The 14,713-nt window shown below is 36.7% G+C and overlaps 1 protein-coding gene across 5 annotated transcripts in view; it reads right to left on the bottom strand.

Annotated features, from left to right (window-relative positions):
- Positions 1-14,713, bottom strand: part of MTFR1 (mitochondrial fission regulator 1) — a 62,438-nt gene that overhangs the window by 30,445 nt on the left and 17,280 nt on the right. For all 5 annotated transcript variants that reach the window (XM_006069053.4, XM_006069054.4, XM_025265333.3 and 2 more), the window contains 2 exons: positions 9,877-9,975; positions 309-424 (listed from right to left, as the gene is read on the bottom strand). In XM_006069053.4, the coding sequence (XP_006069115.2) occupies positions 309-424; positions 9,877-9,975 (215 nt within the window). The remainder of the gene's footprint in view (positions 1-308; positions 425-9,876; positions 9,976-14,713) is intronic.

The raw sequence follows: 14,713 nt of genomic DNA on the forward strand, positions 1-14,713 counted from the left end.
GATGGTTAGACAGCATCACCGACTCAGTGGACATGAATCTGAGCAAACTCTGGGAGACAGTGAAGGACAGAGGAGCCTGGTGTGCTCTGTCACAAAGAGCTGGACACGAGTTAGGGACTGAACAACAACAAGAGGGAACTATGAATAGACTCCACATGCTGCAAATAAGTGTTCAAATACCACAAATAAAAGATCCGTGTGCTGCAACTAAAACAAGTTTTAAAAAAGTTTTAAGTTTAAAAATAAGGAAATACTCATCTTAAAATAATGAATACTGCATCTCAGGCTTATTAGCCACCCAAACTAACCTTTGTCTTGTTGAACACTCTCCTTCTTCTTCAGCTACCCATCCCACATCAGCAAAAGATACCACTGCATCCTCTCCCGAGGGGCTAGAGCTCCATTCTGTTGTAGGGCTGGTCAGCTGTAAGTTACAAATATGGAAAATTCTTCATCTGGCACCAAAATGGTAGCATGAAACATTTAATTACCTAAAGGAAAAGCTTCAGCTCTAGCATTACAAACACACAGGCAGTTTCTCACATTTCCACTGAAGGTCTCCACAAAAGGGACCTTTATTTATGTCATACTGTTGTTTAATAATATATGCAATCTCTGAATTAGAATTTAACTTATTCAATTTTTATTTTACAGGTCAAATGAGACTAAAAAAAAAAATACCTCTGTTCATCTTCAAACATTAAGAAAATTTTTAGAATCAATTCTTTTCTGAAGAGATGTAGTAAAAAGTAGAGGAACAAGAATAAACAAGCGACCTTGCTTTGTGCTAAATCTGGCAATATTTTTTAATGGATATTGCTGTTATAACAATGAAAATACATTTTTAAATGTCATTAAATCTCTTGATTTTTAAATAAAAGTATTAACTATACTAAAGAACTGAAAATACAAATAGCAGTAGACTTCCCTACCGAACCTTAAACACAGAGATGAAGGAACAGAATATTCTGAAATAACTATAACAAAGAAAAAGCATGCACATTATGTAATTTACCTTCAAAACATGGTAAAAGAACTTAAAGTTTTGTAATATGAATAGCCTCAAAGGCAGAAGGCCAATGAATAATAATTTTAGAATAGTTATCAGATTAACATAGTATTTCCTATAGGCTTTAAATAAAGAAAATGCAGACTTTTTAATTTACCTTGAAAAAACTGGAAAAAGAATTAAATTTAATTTTTGTTATGGAATAATGCCTCAAAGCCAAAAGGCCAACGAATAATAATTTAAAAGTAGTTATCAGATTAATATGATACTTCCTATAGGGTTTAAATAAAAAAGAATATGCGGACTTAATTGAAGTAAAAAGCTTAAAAAGCCAGAGAGAGAGATTTAAATATTTACATGTTTATCAGAAAGTCTCTACTGTAACCCATTCTTAGTTTGAACCTTCTTACTATCATTGCAGAAGAAGCTTTTGGAAGCTACACTGAATTAATACTTCTTCCTCAATTGTAAAATATACCATACAAACACATAATACTAATATGGTTAAAAATTTTAAATACCTTTCTTTAGGTGTTAGTTCATGAAGATCAGTTTGGTTACGTAATTCTTTGTGTAGAAAATAAATTTTGTTCTAATACAGTTACTAGTTGGTAGGAAGAAAGGTATATTTATGATAAATCGAGTTTTGACCTGAAGACTTCTTCCCTCCCCATAAAGGTTTAAAAAATTGCTGCTTTCGTCTCAGATAGTTTTGTTCATAAAAGGAAGCAAAATGATACTTTTCTAAGAATACTCAAAAATATAAGTTTTGTGACAGCTTGTCAGAGTATTTTATAATGTAAAGATCATACAATACTTCTCAATTTTACATCTGTAATACTTCATATATTAAACATGAAATGATGCTTTTTGCACACTTTTTAAAAAAAGATTATTCCATCGACTTAGTTTGTAATCTTACTAAACATTGATTAAATGTAATCACTGAAATAATATCATGTCTACAACATGTACTCAATGAAATGAAAATGTCAACGACAATGTCAAGCACCAACTCCAGAATTAATAATATCTGTATCATTTCTAGTTGACATCCTGCCCCACAAAATAAAGCAGTTTAAATATTTAAGTTACATATCTAGATTATAACAGTGATTTATGCCACCAAAAAAGCCTAACAAAGTCCATGGGGAAACCAAACTCATACTAAAAAATAAAACTGAAAAAACAGTAATACTAATCTTTTTTTAAAAGGCCTCTTCCGCTGTTGCTGAAATGTGCATTCAGTAGCATAAGCGTGAAATGACGAGGGCAATTCACTCAGTAAAGTGCTAGTGCAAGTGAGGTCCGCATAGGCACGGGGTCTGAGGACACGGACTTCTAGCAAGTGTGATGTAGACGCCACTACTGACATGCATGGATGACTGATGGGAAGTTTGAAAAGTAAAGGTCAACTTACTGACGGTTCCAGCAAGGTCCTGTCCTATCACAGCTATTGTTAGTAGGGGGAAAAACAAAACAACAACAGTGAAGGGATAGAAAAATGTTCTTTTTCAAAATCAAGGGGATTATAAAATTTAAAATTAGTGTTTATCAGTATCCAAAGTCTTTTCAGAAAGTATGAAAAGCATTTCATTCAGAGCAAGATTTAGTAGCACTGTATTTTTTACTAATCTTAAGAAATTCAAATCAACATTTGATACAATTTAAATTATCCAAGATTCAATTATATTTCAAGAATTTTACCAAAGTAACTTTAGGTGATTTAAAACATTCTGATAATGTAAAACTATACTAAAGAAACTGATTTATTAAATAAAATACATAAAAGAAAAATACAAAGTATTGAAATGCTTAAAATATTACAAGAACTCAGCATGTCCTCATGGGACTTTTCATAAAATAAACACACTGGTCCCAGGAACCAGGATTCTCTGTTTCTTGCCAAAAACGGTGTAACAGTAAATATACTCAGTCTATTTTACCACCAGTTGTTTATAGCTAAATGCAAAACATGTATTCTTCAAAGCAATACTGTAAAATATTGATAACAACATCTAGCTTTTTTATTTATAGATTTAATTATTTCTCTTTTTCTACCAATTCCTGTCATAGTTAAAATAGTAAAAGTAGAATTTCTACATTTTAATATAGTGACACCAACAGGTCACAGGGCATGCCTGTGAAGAACAACACACACCCGAGCTGAGATGTGGGCACTAACACTGCTGAGTGATGTGGTCACTTAAAAAAACACTGAGCATTTATTAACACTTTCTATTCATGACACACCTAGAATGGGAGAGGGAGGAAGGTGAGGGAAAATAGGGAGAAGGAAAAAAGACCTGAAAGTCGAGAGCGAGAGAAATGTGTTTCTCTCTCAAAATAACCCAGGAAGGTAAGTAACAGTATCCCCAGTGGAGAAACAAGTCTCTAAGAAGTCAATTACTGAGAAAGAATGAAATATCATAAATGTTATTTACAGAGCTGGGCTTCAAATTACTATGCCAGGCTACCAAATTTATACACATAACACGTGTAATCTTGATTCGGTTATCCTTAACGGCCATTTTATAGCAAAAATATTAATATCAAGAAATGGACATCACACACAGTATGACATTTCATGCTAGCATACCGCAGATTATCAGAAAGTATTGGATAATGCTGAAGGGCAGGTCCCTGCTAGTCATGGCCTGATAAAAAGTTGTTCACTGGAGAAGGGAATGGCAAACCACTTCAGTATTCTTGCCTTGAGAACCCCATGAACAGTATGAAAAGGCAAAAAGATAGCACACTGAAAGATGAGCCCCCCAGGTCGGCAGGTGTCCAAATACACTACTAAGGAAGAACAGAGAAATAGCTCCAGAAAGAATGAAGAGGCTGAGCCAAAGCAGAATGATGCCCAGTTGTGGATGTGTCTGGTGGTGAAAGTAAAGTCCAATGCTGTAAAGAATAATATTGCATAGGAACCTGGACTGTTACGTTCATGAATCAAGATAAAATGGATGGGAATGGGCAAATTTAATACAGATGACCATTATATGTACTACTGTGGGCAAGAATCCCTTAGAAGCAATGGAGTAGCCCTCAAAGTCAACAAAAGAGTTTGAAATGCAGTACTTGGGTGCAATCTGAAAATGACAGAATGATCTTGGTTCATTTCCCATGGCAAACTATTCAACATCACAATAATCCAAGTCTATGCCCCAACCAATAAAGATGAAGAAGTTGAAGCTGAATGATTCTATGAAGATCTACAAAGGTTCCTAGAACAAACACCAAAAAAAGATGTCCTTTTCATCACAGGAGATTGAAATGCAAAAGTAGGAAATCAAGAGATACCTGGAGTAACAGGAAAGTTTGGCCTTAGATACAAAATGAAGCAGGGCATAGGCTAACAGAGTTTTGCCAAGAGAATCCAATGGTCATAACGAACATCCTCTTTCAACAACACTGGAGATGACTCTATACATGGACATCACCAGATAGTCAATACTGAAATCAGACTGATTATATTCCTTGTAGCCGAACATGGAGAAGCACTATACAGTCAGCAAACACAAGACCTGGAGCTGACTGTGGGTCAGATCATCAGCTCCTTATTGCAAAATTCAAGCTCAAATTGAACAAAGTAGAGAAAACCACTGGCCATTCAGGCATGACCTAAACTAAATCCCTTATGATTATCCAGTGGAAGTGATGAATAGATTCAAGGGACTAGATCTGGTAAATCTAAATTTGGAAGACTCAACAGTGACCACAGGACTGGAAAAGGTCAGTTTTTATTCCAATCCCAAAGAAAGGCAACGTCAAAGAATGTTCAAACTACCGCACAATTGTGCTCATTTCACACGCTAGTAAAGTAATGCTCAAAATCCTCCAGGTCAGACTTCAACAGTATGTGAACCTAGAACTTCCAGATGTATAAGCTTGATTTAGAAAAAGCACAGTAACCAGAGATCAAATTGCCAACATCCATTGGATCATTGAAAAAGCAAGAGAATTCCAGAAAAACATCTACTTCTGCTTCATTGACTACACTATAGCCTTTGACTATGTGGATCACAACAAACTGTGGAAAATTCTTAAAGAGATGGGAATACCACACCACCTTTCCTGCCTCCTGAGAAACCTGTATACAGGTCAAGAAGCAACAGTTAGAACCAGACGTAACAGACTGGTTCCAAATTGGGAAAGGAAGATGCCAAGACTGCATATTGTCACACTGCTTATTTAACTTAAATGCAGAGTATATCATACAAAATGCAGGGCTGGATGAAGACCAAGCTGGAATCATGATTCCTGGGGGAAGTATCAACAACCTCAGATATGCAGATGGTACCACATTAACGGGGCTTCCCTTGTGGCTCAGCTGGTAAAGAATCCGCCTGCAATGAGGGAGACCTGGGTTCAATCCCTGGGTTGGGAAGATCCTCTGGAGAAGGGAAAGGCTACCCATTCTAGTATTCTGGCCTAGAGAATTCCATGGACAGTCCACGGGGTCGCAAAGAGTCAGACACGACTGAGTGACTTTCACTTTCACCACTGTAACGGCAGAGAGCAAAAGGAACTAAAGAGCCTCTTGATGACGGTGAAAGAGGAGAGTGAAAAAGCTGGCTTAAAAGTCAACATTCAAAAAACAAAATTCATGCCATCTGGTCCCATCACTTCATGGCAAATAGATGGGGGGATAAAAGTAGAAATAGTGACAGATTTCATTTTCTTGGGCTCCAAAATTACTGCAGACGGTCACTGCAGCCACAAGATTAAAAGATGCTTGCTCCTTGGAAGAAAAGCTATGACAAACCTAGACAGTGTATTAAAAAGCACAGACATTACTTTGCTGACAAAGGTCCATATAATCAAAGTTATGGTTTTTCCAGTAGTCATGTATGGAAGTGAGAGTGGTACCATAAAGTAGACTGAGTACCAAAGAATTAATGCTTTCAAACTGTGGTGCTGGAGAAGACTCTTGAGAGTCCCTTGGACAGCAAGGAGATCAAATCTGTCCATCCTGAAGGAAATCAACCCTGAATATTCACTGGAAGGATTGTTGCTGAAGCTGAAACTCCAATACTTTGGCCACCTGCTGGGAAGAGCTGACCCACTGGAAAAGACCCTGATGCTGGGAAAGATTGAAGGCAGGAGGAGAAGTGGGTGACAGAGGTGAGATGGTTGGATGGTGTCACCTACTCAATGGGTATGAGTTTGAGCAAACTCCAGGAGATAGTGAAGGACAGGGAAGCCTGGCATACTGCAGTTCATGGGGTCACAAAGAGTCGAACATGACTTAGTGACTGAACACCACCAGCAACAACAAACTGGGGAAAATGTTAAGAGATTAACAAGGATTCTTAGTATGAATCCAGGTACTTATCCTCAGAAGGCTCAGACATCAAAGACCATGATATACACTGTGTCTCCCACCTCACCTGTTCCTGACAGAGGGGCCTGGTCTCGGTCCCTCACACAGTAACTTCAGTCTTGCCTCAGGACCTCTGCACTTACTGTTCTCAGGCAGTACCGCTCCCACCTTCATTCCTTTCCTCAGCTATCTGCAGGGCTGGCTCTTGCTAACCTTTAGTTATTCCTCCTGGACCACCTGTTAGTCTTCCCATGCTACACTAATTTTTCCTTCAGGGCACTCAGTATAAATGGTAATTGTACATTTATTAGCTTATTTCCTTGTTTAATATCTCTCCTCTTAACTATATCCCGGTAAGGGTGAAGATCATGACTGGCTCATCACTGACCAACAATACCTAACATAATACATGGATCTCACGTTTATTTGCTAAACGCCATGTGGCAGGTGGTTGTTTTCCTTCCAGACTTAGTGACAGTGTGAGAATTGTAGTGAGAATCTTATCATTACTTGTTTAGTTACAGAACATTCCCTTCTCCACCAATTCCAACAATCACTCTTAGCCATCCCAGAAACTAGCCTGGGGCAGGGTTTCCACAGGAAAAAAAGAGGTAGTCCAGGTAAAATTACCCAGAGCAGTTGCAGAGCAGGGATTCAAACTCCTATAGCACAGGACCAAGTCCCCACCCATCCCTTTATCTCATAGCATACAAGATCACTTTTTTGTTGCCTTAGGTTTTTAAAATGTAGTATTTATTTATTACCCCCAATAAGCCACACTTAAATTCCATGTGTTAAACTCATAAAATTTTAAATTTATAAAAATGACCCTAAAGGTGCTTTAGTGACTACTTTCATATTTGCCAACAGATAGGCATGTTACTACTTTAAACTTTCTTCAGCAAAATGTGAAAACACAACCTGTAAATGAAGTCCTCAACCCCGGTGCAAAAGCTCCTGAACAGGTTTTAAAACAAATGTATGAAAGAAAGTCAAATATATGAATTCAGATTTAGTAAGCTTTGAATGACATCTATATTCTTTATAAGCCCTGTTAAGTATGTTTCATTTTTTAAAGCTCCTGGTAATTTACATATGCACCTAGTATTGAGAACCACTGTAAATCAAAACCTCTGAACTCCATTCCAACAAACAATACAGCCAAAATATAATGAGTGCTTTTACATGCTTTTTTACATTATCTCATTTTTATTCCCAGCACAATATTCCCTGTGACCATTAACTGGATTCAGGTGTAAATAAACATGTTGATCTATGTTCTGATCTGTGACCCTATAAATATACAGAAATCAAATTTGTAAAATCAGAGAGTTCACTTAGTGAGCCAAATAAGTTTAATTTGCTATTCTGCTGTAAGGTGGCAATAACGATAAAATCCCACCACTGGCACACTTTTATTGTGCACTAATTATGTACCAGTTATGATACTCAGAGTTAGATATCCTAACCCTCACATCACAAAGGAACATTCCTGTCTTGCCCCTGGTTTATGTGCGAGTCTTACTTGTCCAAATAATGGGTTAGCTGACAACAGTGAAGAGATGGTGTGATCTAGAAGGAACATACTGAGGCCTAAGAGCTCAGAGGTGAGAACTGTTGTGAGGGTGACACGGTTGAGGTGCTACCTGTGAGTGTGGGTACAAGGGAAGGAACAAAAGTGAAAGCCAACAAGAGCAGAGGAAGTAAAGAAAATACGAAACTGTGTTTCCAAAGACGCTGAAATCACCCAGGACAACAAAGAACTGGCTTTAACTACTCCTTCTGAATTGATCCCTGAATGCTTCACTCTCATGTTTAATCTATTTCAATTTCTGTCTCCCAAATAGGGCCCCATAATGGGGTCTACTCTCCTTGGGTTTAATAGTGACTTCCCAGTTTCAGACTTCCTATAGTCATGTTGGAGTCCTAGACAGTCCAAACATATTCCATATCAAACCCCCAATGAGCCAGAAATATAGCAAAAATGATTGTCAATTTTATTACTCTAAACTGCATCCCTTATATTTTTCAAAGATTCTCCATTTTTAAAATTTCTGATAGACTTAGTAAAAACAAAACAAAAATACCAGAGGATACAGAGGAAAAATACCAGACAAATTATCTAACTAGCAGATAAAACACTTTAAGATTGATTTTGAATCTGAAAGCAGCATGCTACAAAGCTGCCTAGAAGTAAAAAATCTCACTTTAAACAAATGTCTTGTTTTCTACTACTCTCTCAAGTAGGTCACCAGTATTTCTCATACCTTATTCCTCTCTCCTTATGTTAATCTCTTTTCAAATGTAGCTCCTGTACTAAACCTAAAATTCTTTTTCTGCTCAGACCCTCCTAAGTAATAACATTGAGAAAGAGGCTCCTTCCAAGAAAATGAACTTGGCCCTAATACCTCAGTCCACTGACTGTCAAGGCAGATTTGGGCTGCCACCAGAAAACGCTAGATTATCTTCATTGCTTTCATTCCCATCTAGCTAGGTGAACACAAATGCTGAAGCAAGTTCTCCTGCAACTAGGTTAAGCAGATTGATAAATAGAATTTAAATGGAACAGTGCAATCAGAAGAAAGTAAGTCTTGGTTAACACAATAGTTATTTGAAGGAAATTGGCAAATAAAGCAATCAGCAATTGGTGTCTAACTGAACTGAATTCTCAGATATTGTGCTTGACAGAATTACTACCATAGGTTTCTCCATTTTAATTTTTTTAATTTGATAAAATTTATCATTTTGTATCATTTGATAAAAATTACTTCTGGAAAGTTCAATTCGTCAATGTCTAGATTCACACACGAGGGTTTTGCCAGTCAATCTGCTAGTGGGCATAACAGTGACCAACCTTGTTAGTCAATTTGAACAAATGCTAATTTCTACAACTTACTGAGGAACAGACTGTTAACTGTCTCTACAAAGAGAAGTACTTTTTAAGTAAGACATCCTATCTAGTAAGCGCACAAGAGCGCTTTTGAATTATGAATTAAATATATATCTTCCACATTTCACATGCTAATCTATTATTTAAAATTGGCATAAGTATCTGCTGAACTTTATATTACACTTAAATGTTGAACTGAAAGGTTTTGTCTTATTACTGTTGTACAGAATTACTGAAAAACAAGAACAAAGCTATGTGATACATGTCTAACACTAAAACAACAGTAAGGAACAAAAGCCCAGATCAAAAAAATACGACCTTTATATCCAAGCAAAGAGGTGAGTGGCTCCTGATTTGGTGCTAGAAGACAATTTTCAAGGTCACCTGGGAATTAACTGCTTGGCTTACTATATGCTTCTAAGTCTTCAAATATGTATTCTTAAGGATAAATGTCTTAAAGAGCTTAAATAATCACTTCACAGAGGAACTAAAATTAGAAAGACTTTACTGTGGTTTTTATCCTCTTATTTTATTGATAGTGGCATCAATGGGAGGAGAGGTTCAAAAAGTACTTTTAAAGCTGCCTTGCCTATTTACATTACCAATGAACATATTAATATAAAATCTGAAGTATATAAAATACAGTACCTGAAACTGAACTCTTGGACACTGGATCAGAGATAAATTGGTACCAATTTTCCTTACAATACTCCGAGATGACCCATATGGCTTCCCAGACCAAAGAACCTGAGGAAGTAGGAAAGACCAAAAGTTCAATGACAAGACTTACAGAACTGTTCATACAAAAGCATCGGACAATTAACTGCATGACAAGCTGACACATTATGGAATCAGAATGCTCTATGTTACAGGAAATGAGCTAACATTTTTCAATTAAAAATGTAATAATATATACAGCAGGCTGTTATTAATGCAGTAAAGCTTAATGTAAGGTATCATATAAAAATGTAAAGAACAATTAGTGGGAGTTGCTTAGAGGTTCAACCCCTGGTCAGGGATCTGATCCCACAAGCTGGCGTGCCCCCACCCCAAAAAAAGAACTACAAGTAATTGTAAAATAATATTATATTTGGAATAAAACTCTCATCTATCTTCATTAGGCTTCCATACTATTCTGCAAAGGAAGCTATTTTATCTCCTCTGCTTTATTTTTAGAATTTTATATATGTATAAGTCTCTCAAAACTACAAGCTGCTTTTGTTACAATAGGCTTTCAAAACAAATGCAAATCAGTACAAAGTTCAGAATCTGAATTTGTACCATGCACGATGCTTCATTTTGTTTGCTTATACAAGAAGGCCTGCCCAAGGGTGAGTGGGGGCCAAAATCCAGTTGTACTACATTTTCCCATGAGGCCCTGTCTAGGGGGAAAGGTACCTTTTCCTAATTTATACAAAGGTACTAAATAGGCTACTGATAACCCTAATGAGCAGAACTTTTCAGATGAAATCATAATACAGAGGACATTATGCTATTCTTAAAGCAAAAACAAACATAAACCTCCAAAGCAAAAAGCAAACAAAAAATGCATGTTAAATGTTAAATCATTACGACATGTACCTTGAAACTTCGCCCCAAGTATATGCTCTTTCCTTAAAGAGAAAAACTATCCATCTGTTTTCAGTGCTATACCTGAAAGCCTGGACAGAAGAGGTAAAGAGAGGTAGTATGCTATTAAAAGCAATTTTAAAAGACAAGAGGGAGAATGATGTGACTATTTACTTAATTCATTCAACTTAAATATTCAATTCTATTCTAACATAAATAATGTATTCTGAGCCATGGACACTGACCCCTTTTTAAAGTCACTCCATGCCCATTCTAATATGAAGAATGGAATTACAGTTTGACCAAGCAGTGTTTGTGTAAAGAGCCATGGCTTCCACACATAATCCTAACCAGACCTCTAGACCATTCTAAAAGCATGCATAACTTGTAAAATGAACAGAGAAGCAGTCTGATCTCTTATATATTTTAGCAATCAAATCCAATTGAAGGTTAACAGTATGAGTCAATGTGAGGATCATGGGGTGTATATACCTCTGGCATCTGCCCCAGCCCATGTAACTGTCACCATCAATATGTTCAAAGTTTCAGAAAAATAACAAGGACCCTGTGTGCAGCTCAGGGAACTATATTCAACATCCTGCAATAACCTATAATGAAAAAGAATCTGAAAAAGAACAGATATTTTCCTATATATGTTTAACTGAATCACCCTGCTGTACATGTGAAGCTCACACAACACTGCGGATTAAACTATACCTCAATAGTTTTTTTTTTAATGCATTAAAAACAATGTTCAACGTTTCACTGATGATTTTACCTGGGAGAGTTCCAGAAAGTACTAATAGCCTAACACGTCAACCAACAAAAATTATATTAACTCCTGCTTTAGAGACACAAACATTTTTTAAGAAATAGAAAAGGATGATACAGATTGGAAAATTGGTCAGTGGAAAGACATCAATACTGAAATAAGAACATTAAACAAAGGATACAAGAGAGGAAGCTATGTGAAGCTTAGAAGAGAATTACGTGGAGTTGAGGAAAGGAAATTATCCACACCAATGATCATACAGAGGATCATCACATGAATAGTATTAATAACACATGAGAACTAAGAGCAGGAAAATCACCTGACCAGAGGAAAAAGGGAAGAATCACAGACTTACAAACTCAACCTAAGAGGCCAAGAAAAAATAAGGACAAGTAATTCTAAAATGGACAGTATTCAAACTCTTTACCTTATACACGTTAACAGACATGGATCTTTAAAGAAAAAAAAATCCATAGGGCAATAGTAACTATACCAGTCAACCATTTCTGGTGTCTTCTATTTAGCCACAAGTGAAAACTCTCCTATGATGTACAAGTAGACACTATTTATGCATCATAATGTGACAGTTACACAGCCTGATGTGAAATCTTTCGTCCCTCCAGTAAGCAAAGATCTTAACTGCAGATGGAGAGGACAAAAAAGCTCACAAAGAAAAGTTCAGAAAGGACTTGCCAAGGTCAGGAACTAAGATTTCTGCCAGCTTTTAGCTTTCCTTGGTATGCATGTTTCAGGACTACGTTTCAACTACTATCTTCCCATCTGCTTAATACCAGAAGGAAAGACTTAGCAGGTACCTTCCACAAAAGAAGGTGGCCAATGACTCAGTTTTTACTTGTAAGGAATAAGTAGACTATTTAGGATTTTTGTACAAAGTTAAGGAAAGTAAAAGAACAGATTGCTTTACATGATTATTTTTTAAGTATACATAGTGGACTAACATAATGTGGTCCTTCTCTTACTTGTGAACTGCATAGCATTTAGCACCAAAAAATATGAAGCAAGGGTCTAAATGAGCTAGTGACTGGGATATTCAGAAACAGGAGGAGCCGTAAACTTTACTGGATTGAAGAAAAAGTTAGAGGAAGGAGCAGCTAACTTCCAGGAACTCTAAAACTAGGTCTGACTATTTTTTTCTATTCAGTCCTCATGGAGGGGGCGAAGTCGTAAATGGCTGTGAAGAAATAATGAACAGATGGTATGGAAAGTCACCATCTGTGCGCAATGGGAGGCTGCACGGCCCAAGCGCATCTCCTGTCCTAACTGGTTGCTGAACTGGCTTGTCAGGATACTTGTTTGGAGAAGGAAAGGCTTCCTCTAAAGATAAACTGTCATTAATATTTTCAGATGTTAGAGAGAGGTCAGGGAGAAAACTGTCATTACTAGACAATTCCATTTCATTAAGAAACAAGAATTCAATTCCATTAAGGAATAATTAAATGAATGTAATTATTAAATTAAAAAACTGTTTTGCTTTATTCATAAGAACTCCTGATAAATAATGGAAGAATGAATCGGGAGAGGGGGTGTTTGCGTATCTGAGTCTGGTAATGACAGTCCACAACATGGAGCAACAGAGTTTGAAAGTGCTGACAGCAAGGCAGGAGGATGACAACAGGAAGCTATCTGTTCTTTTTCAGCGTGCCATGCTATTGTCACAGCGCTGAAGTGTGAGGCTGGAATCCGAAGCTGTCATCTGTCTCATTGTGACGACTGCTCTCAAGCTTTATATGTTAATTCGTTCCTTTAGACTAGTTTAATCTGTATTTCTATTTGAGAGTCACCACTTAGCAAGAGAAAGTATAAACCCAATTCTAAATACATTTTTTTTTCTCTAGAAAAACTATGTAATACTAACCCAAGGTTCTTATTCTGAGGTTCCCACATCCCTGAAATTATATGCAAAATTGTGTGCATACACAACATTTTTCTGGGAAGAAGGGCCATACTATTAATCAAATTTTTAGGGAGTCTAGGACCCAACAAGGTATAAATTCTTAATTCCAAGGGAACCAGAGTGTGTGTTGGGGAGAAAGAAGTAAAGATATGAAGATGAAATTCAGTAACAATTTTGAACTCCCCAACTGAAGATAACCCTTGCCTCAGTTCTCTTCCTCCTTATCTAAACTCCTAGCCACATTCACAGGCTTCCTCCAAAGCACAAGAGGAAAACAAGAGTACAATTCTTAAGTATTACTGGAAATACATTACTAATTCAAATTAGATATTTGCTATAACTTTTCAACGTAAAATACTGAGATTAACCAGAATCACATTAGATTCATGGCTTGCTTTCTCTAGTTTAAAAACATTTTTACTTAAGGGCAAAAATATAGTAATAATACACTGAGGAGAAAGTTTGGACAAATGTGAGTACAGCAGACCCCTGAACAACACTGAGGTTGGGGGCACCAAGCACTGCCCCACTTCCCCAACAAAATCCACAAGGAACTTTACAGTTGCCCCCATATCCACAGTTTCACATCCCCGGATTCAACCAACCATGGATCCTGGAGTACTGTAGTACTGACTGCTGAGAAACAGCTGCATATCAATGGATGTGAGCAGTTTAAGTACACATTGTTCAAGGGTCAGCTGTATATAGTTTTAAAGTCAAACAAATGTTGAGGCCAAACGGAAGGCAATGAAGAGAAAACAGAGGCCTCAGCAACATGTAGGACTGGCTTTAAAAGCCAAGATTAAAATAAATTAAAAAAATAAAAGTAGGCACTACCACTTATTGTCTGTATAAAGCTGGCAAGTCATTGATCCCTCTATATTTCCCTTTCCTCATCTATAAAATGGGGACCTCATGCCTATGAGCATTAAATGAGAGAAAAGATTTAAGTATGTATTATTTAATAAATACTGTCATCTTCCCCTATTATAAGAGGTAGTAAAGTACACTAAAAAAAGGATTTTGGAATCAGAATTGGATTCATTTTATAGCTCGGCCACTTATTAGTCAGGTAACTTTAGACAACTCAGTTAAACACTCTTGAACTTCAGGTTCCTCATCTGTTTAAAAAACAAATCATTGTCCTAGTGAACACAGATAATATGCCTAAAAGAACTGGGTATACTAAGCCAATGAATGATAGCTATTATGATGGCGCTGATTTGTGT

Source organism: Bubalus bubalis, chromosome 15 (assembly GCF_019923935.1).
Source record: "Bubalus bubalis isolate 160015118507 breed Murrah chromosome 15, NDDB_SH_1, whole genome shotgun sequence".
Taxonomy (NCBI): Eukaryota; Metazoa; Chordata; class Mammalia; order Artiodactyla; family Bovidae; genus Bubalus; species Bubalus bubalis.